A 17,320-nucleotide genomic window follows, 5' to 3' on the forward strand; every position below is an offset into this window, starting at 1 on the left:
CTGCATTGCTAGAGGAGCAATACCTTTATTTCTGTCTCATATTTACTCTAGTGTCCAAAGGGGGACCTTCTGTCATCTCCAGATCTTCAGCTGTTGAAAGGTTGATACCATTTTCATGAGGAGGAGCAGCAATATGGGGATGTTCCTACAAGCAAAAGGACAGTACTGTTAATCTGCTCTGTCCTGTCCTGTCTCCTTAATTTTGACCTGGGAAAAGGGAATGCTGAGCCTGAAGCAAGTAGCCAGAACTTGGGGCCAGGAAAAGACTAAGCTGAGAAATCTATAGGGAGAGGCCAAAGCCCAGTGCATGGGAAAGAAAGTAGTATAGGCCTAAGAAGGTCAGAAAAAGGCAAATTTAAAACTACAACTTTGTTTGCGAATCTCATGGGGGGACTGCCTGACAATTCTTTTTTGCATTTTTGGCACTGTTTACAAATGGCTGTGGATTAAGTCTCTGCAACTGGATGATGAGGTAAGTGGTAGAAAGTAGACATTGTAGAGACATTGTAAAGGATTGGTGCAGAGGAATATTGGAGAATGGCGTGCCTGCCATCTCCAAGCACTTGATCATGCCTGACCTGAGCCCTTGTGCTGCTTTTGGAATAGAAGTTGAAGCCTTTGGCTACATCACAAATATAAAACTGCAGAAACAGCTGAACTGTGAGCAGCCTGAAGCACAGTCATCTGATGTGGCTTCTAAGTCAGTAAGTTCTGCTGAAGCAGCTTTGAGCTCAGTCTTTGTGGCTGTGCCCTGTGTCACAGGAGTGCACCAGGCTGTTCAGTGAACTTGCAGCTTGTAAACTGCTTTGCCCCAGAGCTCTTGTGTTTTAATCTCTGAGTGGTCTGTGGTAAGCTGGGACATGAGTTATCCACATGCCCCAGTATAGCCCCAAGGAGAAAGCATTAAGATTGCCCTAACTGTGATTTTGAAATTTTGAAAAGGGGGGAAAAAGTGCAGCTTATGTTAAAATGAAAACAAATATTGCAATGTTCCTGAACACAAACAAAAACCACCATCTGCTTTACTCACCTATATTTACAGTCACCTCAGGGGACTGTCAATAAACAGGGAACAATTATATCTGTTCACTTTTAGTATGTGTTGCACATTTATATGGTGGTATGAACAGCGGTTTAAATTGTGGCATTCAAATGGTTCAGAATTAAGCTATTTTCATTAACTTTAGTTTTGCTGTAAAATAAAAAAGTTGGGATAGTTTTGCATAATATGTTTTTGCTTCTGAAATAATTAAACCACATTTTTCTTGTCACTGTTCACACATGCTACCCTGCTAGTAAGCATCTGTCCTGAAGATGTGTGATCATACAGCTCAGTGTTTAGAAGTCCAATAATGATGAAAATGCTACAAATGGCCCAAAATGAATATTGTCACATTTTTGGGAGCATATTGCAATAAGCATGTCAATCCTGATTTTTCAGGCTGTGCTTATGGCTTTCAGTGGAATTTAAAATGTCAGTTCAGGGGTGTAGTTTCTTTGTGAGACTGAAAAAGGTTTCTCTGGGGAGCAATCAGCTTTGAATGATCTGTCTGGGACCAGGGTGATTGCTGGCAGGGATGAAGACTTGGGTGAAATGAAGCTGGAGCTAGATCTTCATAAATATTCTAGATAACAGATGCCCACAAAAACCAGCCCTGTAATTAATGCAGCTATATATCAAACTCATAAATTACATATGAAATAAAAACCTCTCATATTTTATTAAAATAACAAGCAACAGCCTTGTCCTTTGAGAGGGTTGCCCTCTGCTGCTACAGCCTTCAGAAATGGCTTAGTCTGAAATGCTGTGCTTAGTTTGATTGTCAAAATACTTTCTGAAAAATGCTCTTATTTGGGGGGCAATTTTAAGGCTTGGGAGCTGAAATGCTTCTGCTATGGTTTCTAGGTTATCCAGCTCAACAGGGGTCAGCCTGTACTGATGGACAGTGTGAAGAAGGGTGTGGTGAGCTATTCTACACAGTTTGGAGACCTCCTCTGGAGTTTTGTTTATTATGCTGGTGTTTGAGATCTGAACAGCAGCTGAGCCCCAAAACAGCAGAGGAGCAGCATGCAATGGCATTATAGGCTGGAAAAGACCTCTTGGGTGTTTGAGATCTGAACAGCAGCTGAGCCCCAAAACAGCAGAGGAGCAGCAAGCAATCTGCCTTCTGGCTTTATGGCATTATAGGCTGGAAAAGACCTCTTAAGATCCAGTCCAACCATTAACCCAGCACTGCCAAGTCTGCCACTAAACCACATCCTTAAGTGCCACATCTACATGTTCTTTAAATGCCACCAGGGAGGGGGACCCTACCATTTCTCTGGGTAGCCTGTTCCAGTGTTTGGCAACTGTTTTGGTGAAATAAGCTTTTCCTCATATTTAATATAAGCCTCCCCTGGCACCACTTGAGACCATTTATTCTTATAATGTTGCTTGTTTCTTTAGAAGAGACCAATCCTCACTTTGCTACAACATCTCTTCAGGCAGGTGTAGAGAGGGTTGGGATATCCCCTGAGCCTCATTTTCTTCATGCTGTACCTTGGCTGCTCCTCACAGGACTTACTTTTTCTTCCTTTTTCGTGGGTGTTTTAATCTCTGGTGACGGATTCATAGAAATTATTTCCAGCTTGTATTTTTTGGGGCCTAAGATCAGCTGGGCCAAGTGCACCCCAGACAGAGGATGGCCAGAGAATACCATCCACTTACATCAGAGGCACAAGACTTGGTGTTTGGGAACATCCTCTCCTCACCAGGGTAACTAACTCCCAGAAGACTCTCATACAGGGGATTTCTCCTCTCATCCTGCCTCCCTCTTCAGCATCTTGCACGAGCCCTGCAGCTTCAAGGTTTGCTGTTGTCTCATCTGTGAGGGGATCAGAGCTTCCCTCTAAGGGGATGGATCCCCAGACAGAGAGACCCAAGAAAATGAACACCGAGCATCTTATTGGTAAGCCTTGTTTTGCATGTGTGAGTGGGGTTTTCTCAATAATATTGAAAAGGAGCATTATTAACCAAACAAAAAAGGTACATTTGATCTACATTTGATGTACAGCAGACTGGAGATGAAAACTCTTCTCAGCTGCTTGAGTATCAATCTGCTGAGTGCTGGCATTTTTTCCTATCTATTCCCCTGTCTGTGAATTGTGTCATTCTCACCAGGCATCCTCACAGTGGGCTCAGGTGGATGATGGTAGGTGATGCTACAACCCAAAATTGCTTTTGAGGAGGTTATTCATAACCATGTTTGTCACTGGAGAAAAAGATATTCAGATATTTTCTGTAAGCTGTTCATTTATGTGAAATTAAGAGAGAGTAAAAATGTTGAGTTCTGCTGAACAAAACATTCCTTCATGATTAATTTGCTCAGATTTCAGATTAAGAATTATAAATGATGCCTATTCTGTGACTTTCCTTGATCTCTTTTCATTGATTAAAAGACACTTGACAGCTGATACTTATGTACCTGTTGTAGCCAGCCACACCACTAGTGTAATGTGAAGTACACTGTCTGGGTAACAGATAACAGTGAAAGTGTTAAAGATTTTCACACTAAATCCTAATAATCCTGGTTTTATACATGTGGCCTTAAGGTTTGCACAGTAATTTGCTTAGGGAAGGTCCTCAAATCAATTTTGCCACTGATGGCAAAGTGCCTGATGATACCTCACAAACAACAAGTGATTTAAAATTGCTGGTTTTTTGAGAAGGATGAGGAGGAAAGCTGGGCTCCTGGTGCACCAATTCTCTGCCCAGCTCTCCGGGAAACTTGAACCTGGGCCCTTCTGAATGCAAATGTGTTCACATGTGTGTAATTCAGTCTGCATCAGGGTCCTCAGGAGCAGAATGGGCAGAGCTGGGAGCAGGGCTGGATGTCACAGCCGGGTGTGCAGGAACCCCTGCAGCGGGCACAGGGACCCAGGAGGGACAGGGCTTCAGCAGGGCTGTGCTGTGTGTCCTCCTTCCCCAGGCTTGCTGGGAATGTTCTGACACACTTGTCAGTCCTGCTCTGCTGGTCTGCCAGCTCCTGTCTTACAGATCAGGGAACCTCCTGCTGTTTTAGGGTCCTGACATGCTGGGGTTTTTTTCTTACAGAGTATAAATGGAATTGTTTCCTGTTTCTCATTTCTGTCTGCATGTGAGTTTTATTTGGTATCAGAAATTTCCAGTGCTGCCCTACACCTTTGAAATAACTTACCTTGCTACTGCCTTCCCTTCAGGCACTAAAATAATGAAATTAATTTTAGTTTTGTTTTATTTTATTAGAATGAAATTTTGAGATGAGATGAGCTGAATGCATTGAGACAGCTGCTTAAAATACATGGGCATGCATATTGACAAGCAGTAATTTTGAAGTTCTGCTGAACAGCCCAATGGATGGACTGGTCCATTAATATTCCTAAAAATGTTCATCTAAAGAAAGCAGGACTTCCCTTCATTTACCTTGCTGCTTGTTTCACCCAAACAAACCCTTTGCCCCACTCAGCAGTTTCATACTCATGGTTATGCCACCCATTCATTTATTTCTCCTTTACAGCCCCCAGCTTTGGTAATATCTTTCATTTTCCTCATTTTTCCTGTTGCAAAAATGTATTTTCTGAACCTTTTTAAATTTTCTGTGTAGAAGGGCCATAAAATTTGGTTAGGTGTTTTATGGGGTTTTTTTTGAGTGATGGAAGGGAAGAAGAGGGAGTGAGTTTCTGTGACTTGTAATCCCATATAATTGCCCTGGGCCAGATGTACATCCCTGGGATGACTTCTCAAACTTTGCATTCATTGCTCCTCTTCCTTATATTTTTTATATATATTTATATTTTATATTTATTTTTATAGCTGACAGGCAAGAAGGAATTGGTGTCTGTGGCTGGATCCTGGTTTCCCTTTCATTCCTCCTGGTGCTTATTACCTTTCCTATTTCCATCTGGGCATGCATCAAGGTAAGCTAGCAGGATTTGAGGCACATGAAGAATGCTCTATTATCATTGCTGTTGCTTTTTTACTGATTTAGTTAAGACAAGGCACGTCACATTCACATTTTGGGAATCATAAGGGTTTGTAGCAAAGATGTGCTCTGGAAATGAGATCCACACAGGTTCTTTCACAAATGTTATGTGTTGCCACAACTTACTCACTTAATTTCATCCAGTCTCAACATTGACTATCAGTTAAATTTCCAGTTAAACATCAGTGGAATGCCAGGCCTTCAGTAGTCATGATGCACTAAGTGAAGTGGTTTAGATTATCTGAGGTTAGAGCCCCTTTGCCTACAACTTCTCTGAGTGTGCTGCTGATGTTGAGAGAGCTCTGGTGTGTCCTTTTTAGATCACTGTTAATTCCTCCATATGTGATCTGTTTTGTTACCTGTTTCCATGAGCTGGGGCTGAGTTCTTCCAGCAAATCATGAGTCAAGTAGAAGATGTGAAGAAAGTGATTTTCAGCTTTGTTGCTTCCTATATTATTTGTACTTCACATTTAATATGGGTGCCAAAGATTAAAGGACCAGGGAATGAAAATAGAATTAGTTGTAAGATCTAAATTTAAAATATTTTCCTAGGTTGTCAGAGAATATGAACGTGCTGTTGTATTTCGTCTGGGACGTATTCTGTCTAAGAAAGCAAAGGGACCAGGTGAATGCATGCAGTTTTCCTCTGTTAAAGTCCTCTGGGTTTGTTTATGTTATTACAATGCACTCAGGCCACACAGAGAATTGCAGAAGTTCCATGAAATCCTCCTTCATTGCATAGAGGGGGATGAGAAGGTCCCCTCTGCTGCAGGTCCTTTACCTGCAGACTGTTTACTTTTCTCAAGAGAAGATACAGCCAACCTCCTGTCATAGCACAAGAGTTTGAGTACCTTGATACCAGGTGTGACTTTGCTGCTGAGCAATCTGGACAACAAGGATGAGTTCATGCTGCACACACTGTCAGGGGACTGCAGGGAGGTTAAAGTGCAGTGTTCAGGTCTGCCACGGTCTTTTTTGGGTATCTGTGGCCTCTTTCCCCGTATGTCGCTTCCAACACAGCTTGTAGCTGCCAGATCCTCAGCTGGCCACTGCCCTGAAAATGGCAAATGTCTCAGGGCAGGGACACTCAGAAGCTACACCGGGGCTGCTACAGTGCCCTAGGACCAGCTTACAAATCACAAACCAAACCCAGCTACATAAGGAGTTTGCATTGGTGCAGTTACCACCTCTGGGCAATGAAAAGGGCAAACTGGAAGCTGAAATAACAAGCAAAAGTCCTTTTCAGGTACTGTCCTTCCTCTTGAATAGTAGTCATGTGGTCCAAAGAGCAGCTAGGCCTGGTACAGAGCTCCTCTGTGTGGCTCTGGGCACCAAAGCAAGGTGCTGAGGTTGCAATAGAAGATTGGAAGTTTTGTCCAGTCTCCCTCTCCAGTGAAGGAGAGTGGAGATTCCGTCATAGGATTTGTCATATCTTGGGACAATGTTTCTTATGTGGTGCAGGAATCACCTGGGTGATGTCTTTCCTGAAGACACATACTAAACCATACATGACCTGTGGTTTAAAAAGGGAAAATTAAAGGTGTGGAAGGAATCCTTGCCAAAAGTCGCGTGGCAGACTTCAGATAAGAGCTTCGAGCTGTGCATTTCCAGACCAGAGTCCTAGGTCATTAGGCTCTAATGAGTTCACATTACTTGCAGATATCTGCACTTCCCTCTGTTATTTGAAAATGCAAAACATCATTTTTGTCGTGTCTTGTAAGCAGAAAGGACAGCTGCAGTGATAAGGCAGGGTGTTAATTTGAATCCTGTGGGTATTTCCATCTATTTTCTATAGGATACCTGGATCTGGACTTTAGTTTCAGAGGTGTTTAATCTAATAATTTTTATTTTCAGGAATGATCCTTGTACTTCCATGCACAGATACATTTATCAAGGTTGATCTCAGGACGGTTACCTGTAAGATTCCTCCACAAGAGGTAACTTCTCTAGCAGCCATCTAAGACAGGAACAAAAGATGCAGCAGATTCATGTCACAATCAAAAGCAATGCAAATTTAAAAGTAATTTTGCCACACTGAGCTACCATATGGAATTTAGCTACCACATGGAACTTAGCTTTTTTGCTGTATCTTCTGCATTTCAAGCTGCTTACAGCACAACTCATTACCCAAATAAATTATGGGTGCCTCGTCCCTGGGAGTGTTCAAGGCCAGGTTGGAGGGGGCTCTGAACAACCTGGTCTAGGGGAAGGTGGCTCTGCCCATGGGAGGCAGGTTGGAACTGAGTTATCTTTAAGATCCCTTCCAACCCAAACCATTCTATGATTTCCTTAATGAAAATCTGCAGATGCCTCATTGCAGGTCAAGCTGGTGTTCAGAACTGTGATTTCAAAAATGAGGGAAGGGAGTAACAAGTGTGAATGTGAGACAGGGAGGACAAGAGAGGAGTGGGCTACAAAATTCCCAGTTGTAAATTAATGACCTAATAAAATTGGACCTGACATGTAGCTCACCATTCAAAAGAGCCTTCTATGTGTGTCTGGAAAGGCAAATTACCCAGGGGTAACAAATCCCATTAAATTAACAGGAATTAGCAGACAACCTTCCACAAAACTCAGGTCCAAGCGGGAATGGATGGAGGAAGCAAGATACATCCAAGTAGGATACATCTTCAGGCATTTTGTTGGCAAGTTTTGACTGAAAAATTTAATCTGAAGGATAAGTTGTTGAGCAATCCTGTCTGATCAAGTTTTGGTTCTGTGTAGCCTCAGCCCCATGGCAGAAAAATTCTTCTCATTATGGAGTTGACACTGCTGTCCCCTTCATGAAACAAAGAGCAGAGGGAGAAGAGGCAGCTCCAAGACCCTTTGGACCCCCAGAATTTCCTACTGTGTTCTTCAGGAGATGTTTTTTGGGCTATTATCTTTTTGTAATCAGAAAGAGCCTTTTCTCAGAGAACAGGTACAGGGGTGTGTGGTGTGAAATGAAAAATGGCTCCCCCAAAATGTGAGGCTGGAAAGAAGATGGTTGCAGAACTTGTACTGTATAAGGCTTAGCAGCTTTTGGCCAGGCTTCTGCAGCATTTGGCAGGGTTTTTGTGAAGCATTCACTTGCAGGCAAAAGATGCTGAGGAGGGAATTGATAGTGGAGCATCACCAGTTCTCCACTGAGGCCAGCTGCCTTCTAAGACAAGAAGCATGTCTGGCAAAAAATGACAACTCTTCCATGAATGCTTAAATATTTCTTTCAGTATCTTCTCACAATTTCTTACACTTTTTATTTTTTTTGTTTTAATTGGTTGGTGTTTCTTACAAATACATTGTTTAGGGGAAGTAGCACAGATCTTCCAAGCTGCATGAAATGTATAAGCTCATTAATGGACCTTTCTACAAGAAAGAAAGAGGATAGCCATCATTTATTATTGCAAAAGAAATTAATTCAAATTATGTGATTCACTTACAATTGAAGCAGTTGTTTAGAGGGTATGTAAAGCATTTTCCCCCGGTTTAAACTTTGTTGTTGCTGGACAGCTGTCTTGAAATAATTTCTTGGGGGAATAGTAAAGAAATCAAAAGAAATTCTTAGTTTCTTTGAATTATCAATGCCTTTTACTCACTAAGGGTTAAAAAAAATATATTCCCCTTCCTAGGCAAAGGACGTGTTGTTGGATCTGTCTGTGACTGTGTGCATTTCTCAAACGCAGATTCTCACGAGGGATGCTGTTCCTGCCCAGGTGGATGGGGTGGTGCACTACAGGATCCACAGTGCTGTCAGTGCTGTTGCCAATGTCACTGATGTCCACTCTGCGACCTTGCTTCTGGCACAGACAGCCCTGAGAAAGGCTCTGGGTACACTGAGCTTGGCTCAGCTGCTGGCAGGTCGTGGGGAGATTGCACACAGTATCCAGGTAAATCTGGCACTCAAAATTCATAAGCACGGAGGTGTCTTCTGGGGAGTTGCAAATTAGGAACAATCTCTCTTTATTTCTTTAACAAGGATAAAAAAAATATTTCTTTATGTGTTTTTTTTCAATTATACATCTCATTGCTTAGAGTCAGAAACAGTTATTCTAAAGGTATTTCCCCAAGCTCTTGTAGCAGAGTTATCTCTATCAAAAAGCAATTAAAATTCTGAAATTATCCAGTGATTTAAAAAAATCAGCTTAGCCCTTGCACAGAGGCAGCTGCAAACATGGAGAAAGAGATCTCCTGCTCATGGGAAGCTCTGTCTTGAGCCCACCCTTCATTGAGCCAAGACTTGTATCTCCTGTCATTACAAATAAGAGCACAAAATTGAGTTGCTGTATACTTTAAATTGCCATCTGGTTTCTTTATTTGATTTGGCAGCCAGGGAGAGAGCAGAGGAAACATCCAATACCCAATTTAGTAATTTCAGTCAGAGACAAGGCATAGTCAGACCAAAGAGAAACTGTATGCTCTGCAGCCAGGAGATTGGCCACGCAGAGACAGGGTCATGGTGGTGGTGTGGATTGCAGAGTGCCCAGGAGCCAGAACCCAGATGAGTGTGCCAGTGCTGCAGGGCTGTCTGGTGTCTCACCCATGGTGTACTTTTACCATGTTGTGCTGTTTAAGGAACTTTCTGTAGTGTTTCTTTGTAAAAGGAAGAAGGTATAGTAACTGCCCACCTAAGGAAAGGATGGGGATCATAATTTAGGAGGCAGGAGAGAAGCCACACAGGAGACACTGATGCTGACCAGCAAGTGTTTCCTGAGGCTGTGGTACCCACTGTGCTCACACCACGCTGGGTGCTGGTGTCCCTGGAGCACCCCTCCTGCTGTGCGGGTTTGCCCTGTCCTTCTGTCCAAGCAGGGTACACCACGTGGCTTTCCCTCTGCCAGCACTGTGCTCTTCCTGGCGTGTTGTTTGTCCCCAAGGCTGCCCTCGACAGTGCCACGGAGCAGTGGGGAGTCAAAGTGGCCCGTGTGGAGATCAAAGACATCCGGATCCCCATGGCCATGCAGAGGGCAATGGCAGCTGAAGCAGAGGCTGCTCAAGAGAAAAAAGCTAAGGTGAGACCCATGACAAGTGACACCCACCTCCAGGCTTTCATTTCCTTGTCATAGAACCACAGAATTGTTTAGGATGAACAAGACCTCTCAGATCACCAAATCCAGCCCTTAAACCCAGCACTGCCAAGTCCACCACTAAACCATGTCCCTAAGCACCACATCTACATACCCCTTAAATGAACACCAGGGTTAGTGACTCCACCACATCCCTGGGCATCCTCTTCCAACATTTGACAACCTAATTTTTTCCTAATATCTATTGGGAACCTCCCCTGGGGCAACTTGAAGGCCATTTCCTCTTGTCCTGTGGTTCCAGGAATCCAAGCTAGTTGGTTTTCTCATCATTATAAACCTGGATTTTCACCACTCTGGGCAAACTTTCCATGCCATTTCCATTTCTGTTCCTTTGCAGGTTGTGGCAGCTGAAGGAGAAATGAATGCTTCCAAAGCTCTCCAGAAGGCCTCCATGGTGCTGGCCGAGTCTCCAGCAGGTCTGCCACTGCGTTACCTGCAAACATTAACAGCTGTGGCAGCACAGAATAATTCCACCATTGTCTTCCCTCTCCCTATGAATATGTTTGGGAGTTTGGGGCAGAAGCGTACAGGGGGATAGAGACTGTTCTATGTTAGCTCCTAGGCCAGAGATATTTAAAGGTTTTCCTAGGAAGCAAAGGGGTCCCAATTGGCAGAGTTAAAGTAGAATCATGTTTGGGTCCTCTACCTCCAAAATAAGTTTAATAATCACACACAGCTCCCACATTTAGACTGCATTTGCAAAGTTCAGACACTAAGCAGTTCCAGCTTAGACTCACCTGCAAATAAAATGGAAGAAAATATGTAAAATGTATGTTAGTTCTAATACAAAATATTAATGATGCTTTCACCACTCTTTGCAGAGTCTTGAGTGTTGCAATTATTTGGTGATTTGTCTGCTAGGCAAGAAGCTCTGAGCTGTTGATATACTCCACACAGCAGAAGGGTCAGACATTGGTTTTTAACTCAAGCCTTCTGGAGTGGAAAGAAAGGATTTGGCTCTTAGAGGTATTCTTTCATAAATATTGGCAGAAATACTAGATAATGGTATGTCGGTAGAACAGCCTATTCTTTGTCTAATATTAATATAAATTAGTACTTGTTTTACTGACCTCAGCTGTATTTTGCCATATCACTGACATTTATGTAAGCTGTGTAATAAAGTTAAGAAAATTAATGACCAGGCATTACAATCACATTTCATAAATGTGACAGCTGGGGAAAACCTCAATGTCCTCTGTCAATTAAAGTGTCTGTCTTACACTTTCAGTAGGTTTCTTATCTTCCTTTACATGAAGCATTAATTGAGGTTTTTCTGAAATTAGCCTTTCCTACCTTCCATCCATGCAGTGCTTGGCAGCTGAGGGGAAGATGTTGCTGATATCCAGGTTCAGCTGATACTAAATTTGAGTTTGCAGCCTTCAAAGATAGCTGTTCAGTTCTCAATTCAGGCACACAGCAATGAACTCTTTTCTGTGAATCTGAAAGTTCTGGTGATGGAGCTGTTCTGGCAGGTGCTGCTGCAGTGTAATATCTTGGCCACGTGAGCATCACTGTTGTCCTTTCTATAAGTAGAATCATTTGACTCCAAATTAACCACCTCAGCATGGACCTACTAATTATCATATCACTGACACCGGCCTTTCTTATTTTTACTGCAGTGTGGCAGAAGCAGTCTAGGTGGCAAATGTTTGCGCTCAGTAGCTGCTGGCACAGATAATGGTACGAGCAGCTGAGGATGGTGACCTACCCAGTGCTTTTCTGCTTCAGCCATGACTGCCAAATAGCATTTTGCTGGCAAGCTAAAGAAGCAAAACCTGTGGTTGAAAGTAATCTCCTTATCAGTATTACCAAAATATTTTCTTAACCTAAGAGCAGTTTTGAGTTAAACTCTAGAAAAATAAAAGCTTGAAAGACATGTGGCTGCTGTGTTGAAGCATGAATTGGTATCTCTTCTCTTTCAGCAGCGGTGTAACACAGGTAAGCTCATAAAAGCCCAGTTTTCTTTTTGACCCATGAAAATTATTTTTAAAAAGGCCAAGATATTTTTTTCTTGCCCAGGACTGTGGGAATTAATTACACGCTGCACAATGTGTTTTTCATTTTACTCTCTGCAGGATAATTGCACTGTTGTAGAAGAGCTCAAGGAGACACAAATTCCTGCTCTCTCTTCCCCAGTGTCAGGGACAATAAAGACAGTAACTAGTAGAGGAGCTGCATTTTTATTGTATTACCCACACACACACCCACGAGAGGATAGCCCAATCAGTGAGACAGCAATGGAAGCAGCCCTGCAATGTTTTGGGTGCCAGTGGGATGCACAGGCTTTGCGGGAAGAATTCTGGCAGAAGGTGAGCTGCAGTCCCAGAGAGATGTGGGGGTCAGAGCCATCATTCAGATGTGGCACAGGCTGTCAGAGGTGCTCAGGAAGTCCTGCAGGCGAGCACAGCTCTGCCGGCGCAGACTGCTGCGGCACTCGCTGTCCTCTGGAATTTTCTCTACCCAGGCCTGTGCATCAAGTAAGTATTGCATCCTGAGTGAAAATAGGACAGGTAAAGAAGGTTAGTCATTATTCCTGACATGGCGAAATGGGAAAGCGCAATCCTTGAGCATCCCTTCACAGAGGCATCTCTGAAATAAAGAGTTATACTAGCCAAAAAACTTGCCTTCACCAGCAGATTAACTGAGCTTTGAACAAAGTCTGGGATGTGTCAGTGCCAAGCTGGGACACACCTGGCTGTATTTGTGTTTTGAGTATGTCAGGTAAGCTTAGGCTAAGTTTCTGTTAGAGTTTCCAGAAAGACACAAAAGGTCCAAGTGCATACCAGTGAGGGGAAGTTTAGTTCCAACAGAGTATACCAATGAGAAGCTGTGTAACTTCCAGTATTTCATGCCTGAACTGGAGAAGACGTAGGAGATTAAACCTCTGCTGGGACACCCTAGTCTCTATCAGGCTTCTTTTGAAACAGGCACTGACTGAGGCACTCACTTTGGTGTCATATGAGAACTGGACTTTTTAAGGTTTTAGCAAGTGGTGATCACAGCTTCATGGAGCTCTCCTCCCTAGAAGCTTTCAGAGGCATTACCTTTGTCCAGTTCTGTGCAGGGAGATGAAACATTTAGGATGTCTTCATCCCTGAATATTTGATAGTGTCATACTAAATTCCCACTCAGATAACTTCCCTTTTTTCATTAAAGTGTGACAGTGAGAAATGACAGCAATATGCTACTCGCATGCATGATGTAACAGCAACCTTGGGAGCTGCTCTTAGTCATGGTCCCACATGTTTCTTCTGCAAACACAGGAGTGGTTTAAGGCATCTGCAGTAGATGGACTGGGTCTCTTTTCCCATTTTCCTTTTCTAGCTGTGAGTTTTTAACACAAGGGAACCAGGGCCAGATTTGATTGTGAGAAATCTGGCAACCGGAAGTCTGGGAACCACAGATCCTTGAGCCAATAGGTTTGGGTGGCTCAGCTCTTCCCCAGAACTCTGCTTTTGCCTATGGAGCCGACCACTTTGCATTTTAGTAAATTCAGCAGAATCATTCCCTGTGGAATTTGGTGCTGCCTTTACTTTCTGGAGGTACTCTAACAGATTGAGTATCCTCTGGGTTTATGGTCCATGATAGCAGCTGCTGCTGCTGCTGCCCAGAGACCATTTTACACTTACTTGTTGTTGCAGTCCACTGTTTGCCCATCTCTCCCCATGAGGAGGTAGCGTTTGCCAGGGATGATGTTTAACTTGCACATGGAGCGTGATAGGAACTGTCGGTGCTCTCCCACTTGGATGCTTTCATCTGCAGCTGTGGGACAAGAAGAGGAAACCCCATGAACTTTCCTAACAGAGAGAAGAACTGTAGGCCACAGGACACAACCCCCTGTGACCATTTGCCCCACTGCTAAGCCAAGGTAATATTTCACTTGGGAATTTGCACTTGACACGTGAATAAATGGCCCTGCTGTGGTAGGATACATACATAAGGATACAGCTTTACAGAAAGCAAGCCACTTTTGCCTCAGCTTATTGTCTTGGTGTTTGCAGTAATTATTGAAGGAGATGTTTTCCTATAGACCTTAGGACCTTTCAGACCTTATGGAGTTTGCTTAAATCTGAGAGTCTGAAGGAAAAGCCAAGGAAAATAGAAAACAAGCTGTCTTCCATTTCAGAATGCTCATGTTCAGGGTGGTCTTACAATCTAGCAAACTAAATTCAAACATTTTGAGGCCCAGCAATGCAGCAGACAGTATTAAAATCTCTCTCTCCTTAGTACACCTGACCTGAACTTTGCCAATGCAGCCTTTATGCTGTTCCCTCTGAATCTGTTACAGAGGACAATCTCCTCGTGATCTCCATGTTAAAGTAACTTAAAAGATTCTGGTCTGGATTCTGGCCCAGAAGTTTATTAATTCAGAGTTTCACTGCCCACTACAGAACTGGGCACCCGAGGCAGATGAGGTGGCTGCTCAGATACTGCAATGACATGAGAGCTGAAAAGATGCTTATTCATCTGACCAATCTCAGGTCATGAGGACACTGGTTTTTAACTAGAAAAACAGTTTTCAAAGTCCATTAAAAAAATAACAGCAATGTTCTAATTTCTTGCTCACTATCTAACGATAATTTGAAATTTCTTGTAAAAATTCAATATTAAACCAGTTTAAATTACATGTAAATTACACCATGGTCTTCTTATCATCTGCTCTAATACAGAGTATTATATTACAAGTATGGAAAGACTAGTCATCAAAATCCTAAAAGTAGTACAAAACTAAAGTAGAATCTTCTAACATTAATTAGATTTCAGAGAATTTGGCAGAGACTGCTAAGCTGTGAAACCTAGCTTTAAGAGCCTTATCTACCACCTAGGTAAAACATGCATCAGTTTAATATAAGTTAATTATGCTTCTGCATTTTCAGAGAGAATATAAGTCCTGTAGGTTTTCTCATATAACCCAAGATCTTTTTACTGTTCCTATGCTACATAGTGTTTTCATTTTGTTCACAGAATGCAGAGATGGGTCAGAATTGCTTGAGAAAATGATGATGTTATGCCTCATTTAGCTTAAATTACCAAGGTGTTTCTCGGTTCATATGCTTCACAAATAGCCTAATACAATTCAGACAGTGCGGTCATAAGCATTTGAGTCATTACCTTAAGTGGTTATTATGCAATTTCCAATTTTAAATCTCCAATTTAAAAAAGGTTGAAATTTAATGTTTCAAAGCATCCAAGTGGAATTTAAGGTAAACAATTACTTAGACATTTAGAATCTATAATGGGAAATAATGTTTAAAAAGGGGAGCGGGAGGGGGAAGAAGATGAAAAAGAAAGATTCAGTGCTACTTTGTATGAGCTATACTGTTCCCCTAAAAGACTCCTGGAGGGCTCATAGGACAGCACAAATATTAGCCGTCTGAAACATATATGCTAATTCTATCAATAACCAAAGTAATCTGAGAGGAACACATCTGCAATATTCTCTTTTGCTGACACAAATAGGCATTTCCATCTGACTTCTAAACCAACCCTTTACTTCAAAGGTTGTTAAGGAAACAATGATGGGGTCCAGAGAATGAGATTTTACCCTACTAACTCTCATCTAAACTTGGTGATATCAACAGAGGCCAAGTTCACTCAAAAGAGCTCCAGAGAATACAAGAGATAATAACACTAGTTCAGTCACAGGCTGATTTGGGTGCAACACCTAGCTTTACTTCATCCTCATATATCTTTGTGCCTCCTGCTAGCCTTTCCCAAGCCTGCTGAAAACTTCCTGATTCTCAGAAGCTGCCTCTGCACAAACCAAAATTAATTGTCAAGTATGTGGGAATAGAAGACATCCTTTCCCTTCAACTTCACATTCAAAGGATATTTCTCTCAGCTACCAAAACCCAAAACCTTTCCAGTGCTTTCCTCCAAGTTGTGAGTACAAGTGCATTTGGACTCAGAGCCCTAAAGCCTTTAAATCCTGTAGGTATTCTCAAGTGATTAATAAAACTTTCCATTGGGATACCATAATCTCCTGCAGTCAGTACTTTGACCACTAGGTACATTATCATTTCCCTCTGTATGGAAAGCCCTGGCTATGTCAGATGCTCTCTCTGGACTCAGGAAGCATGGACCTTATTTTACTGAACACTGGGCACAGATCACAAGTTGTGTGCCACAAAGTACTGTGTGACATTGCCAAGCCCCTGGGCAAAGATTGATGGAGTGAGTTAATTATTCTGTTCCAGAGAGGGAAGATTTCAAAACCTTTGAAGTTCCTTTTTAAAGGCAGTCTCTGGCTGCCAAACTCAGAACTGGTGACCACATGATACCACAGCAGCTGAAGTCTGGTGCGTCACCTGACAGCTTCCCCAGAAATTACTCTTAAGAGTATCAGTGCTCTCTGATGCTGCTGATTAAGTTCACGTGGGGGCAGCTGGGATGGCAGGCTTGCAAAAGGACATTGTCTAAGAGCTGTGCAAACCTTTACACTGCACCTAAAAACAAAGAAGCCTTTCTATTTTTTTTTAGCACAGTTATTAAATTGAAGTTCCAGAAGTTTTCCTGTCTTTATTGACCTCAGGCAAGTCACTGTGGACAACTCAGCCTGTTCCACAAGGGCTGCAATTGCTCAATAATTAGTTGAGTAATAAGCACTTCAAATCTTCATTTAGTATCAGAAGAGAGAGGTCAGTGTCTATGTCCACACAAGAAAAAATAATAGTTTTAGTCTATAAAATAAAATAGTTGATACAGAAGACATAGTACCCACGCTGTGCATATGTTTGGAGAGGTTTACCTTAGACTGGCCCTAGTTGTAACCATGGACTCAATGAGTCTGAAATGTCTGAATGTCTCTTCTGGTTTATTTTCATCTGAAATGTTTGCAGCTCGTGTGCTCTGGGATTGCACAATGTGAACAAAAAAAACTACCCATGGCTTAACTGCACAGTGAGGCAGCTGCACCAAACAAGACTTGCAATAAATAAGCCTTCTTGAAAGCCTACTGTAGAAATGTATGTGACCCCACTTTTCCATGGCAGAAGAAGGCATCTGCATGGCGCATGCTGGCTAACATTTACTCGACCTAGTTTTTCTACAGGTGAGTGAAAGGAGTAAAATATCTTTATACTTACATGCTTTAAGGATCTTGTGGATTTTGGCCTCATAGTAATCAAAAACATTCTTCTTTGAACTGTTGAGGATCTTCACCTCGTATGCTGCAACAGACAACAACACTATGATGCCAAAGACTAAATAATAGCATGCTTGTGCTTCTACAAAGTGTCTGAACAGAGGTCAGTGTAC

General features: G+C 42.4%; 2 protein-coding genes across 4 annotated transcripts in view; one reads left to right on the forward strand and one right to left on the reverse strand.

The window, feature by feature from the left end:
• The first annotated feature begins 2,790 nt into the window (after window positions 1-2,790).
• On the forward strand, window positions 2,791-11,089 carry STOML3 (stomatin like 3). Its single transcript, XM_039696618.1, has 7 exons — window positions 2,791-2,948; window positions 4,832-4,935; window positions 5,553-5,625; window positions 6,855-6,937; window positions 8,663-8,866; window positions 9,854-9,988; window positions 10,401-11,089. The coding sequence occupies exons 1-7, from the start codon at window positions 2,897-2,899 to the stop codon at window positions 10,599-10,601; spliced, it is 852 nt and encodes a 283-aa protein (XP_039552552.1). The 5' UTR covers window positions 2,791-2,896; the 3' UTR covers window positions 10,602-11,089.
• Window positions 11,090-12,224: 1,135 nt separating this feature from the next.
• The window catches only part of LOC120496315 (complement C4-A-like), a 42,221-nt gene continuing 37,125 nt past the window's right edge, over window positions 12,225-17,320 (reverse strand). For all 3 annotated transcript variants that reach the window (XM_039696646.1, XM_039696645.1, XM_039696644.1), the window contains 3 exons: window positions 17,149-17,232; window positions 13,693-13,825; window positions 12,225-12,554 (listed from right to left, as the gene is read on the reverse strand). In XM_039696646.1, the coding sequence (XP_039552580.1) occupies window positions 12,416-12,554; window positions 13,693-13,825; window positions 17,149-17,232 (356 nt within the window). In that variant the 3' untranslated portion in view covers window positions 12,225-12,415. The remainder of the gene's footprint in view (window positions 12,555-13,692; window positions 13,826-17,148; window positions 17,233-17,320) is intronic.

The sequence above is a fragment of the Passer montanus genome, unplaced genomic scaffold (assembly GCF_014805655.1).
Source record: "Passer montanus isolate IOZ18808 unplaced genomic scaffold, ASM1480565v1 scaffold99, whole genome shotgun sequence".
NCBI lineage: Eukaryota > Metazoa > Chordata > Aves > Passeriformes > Passeridae > Passer > Passer montanus.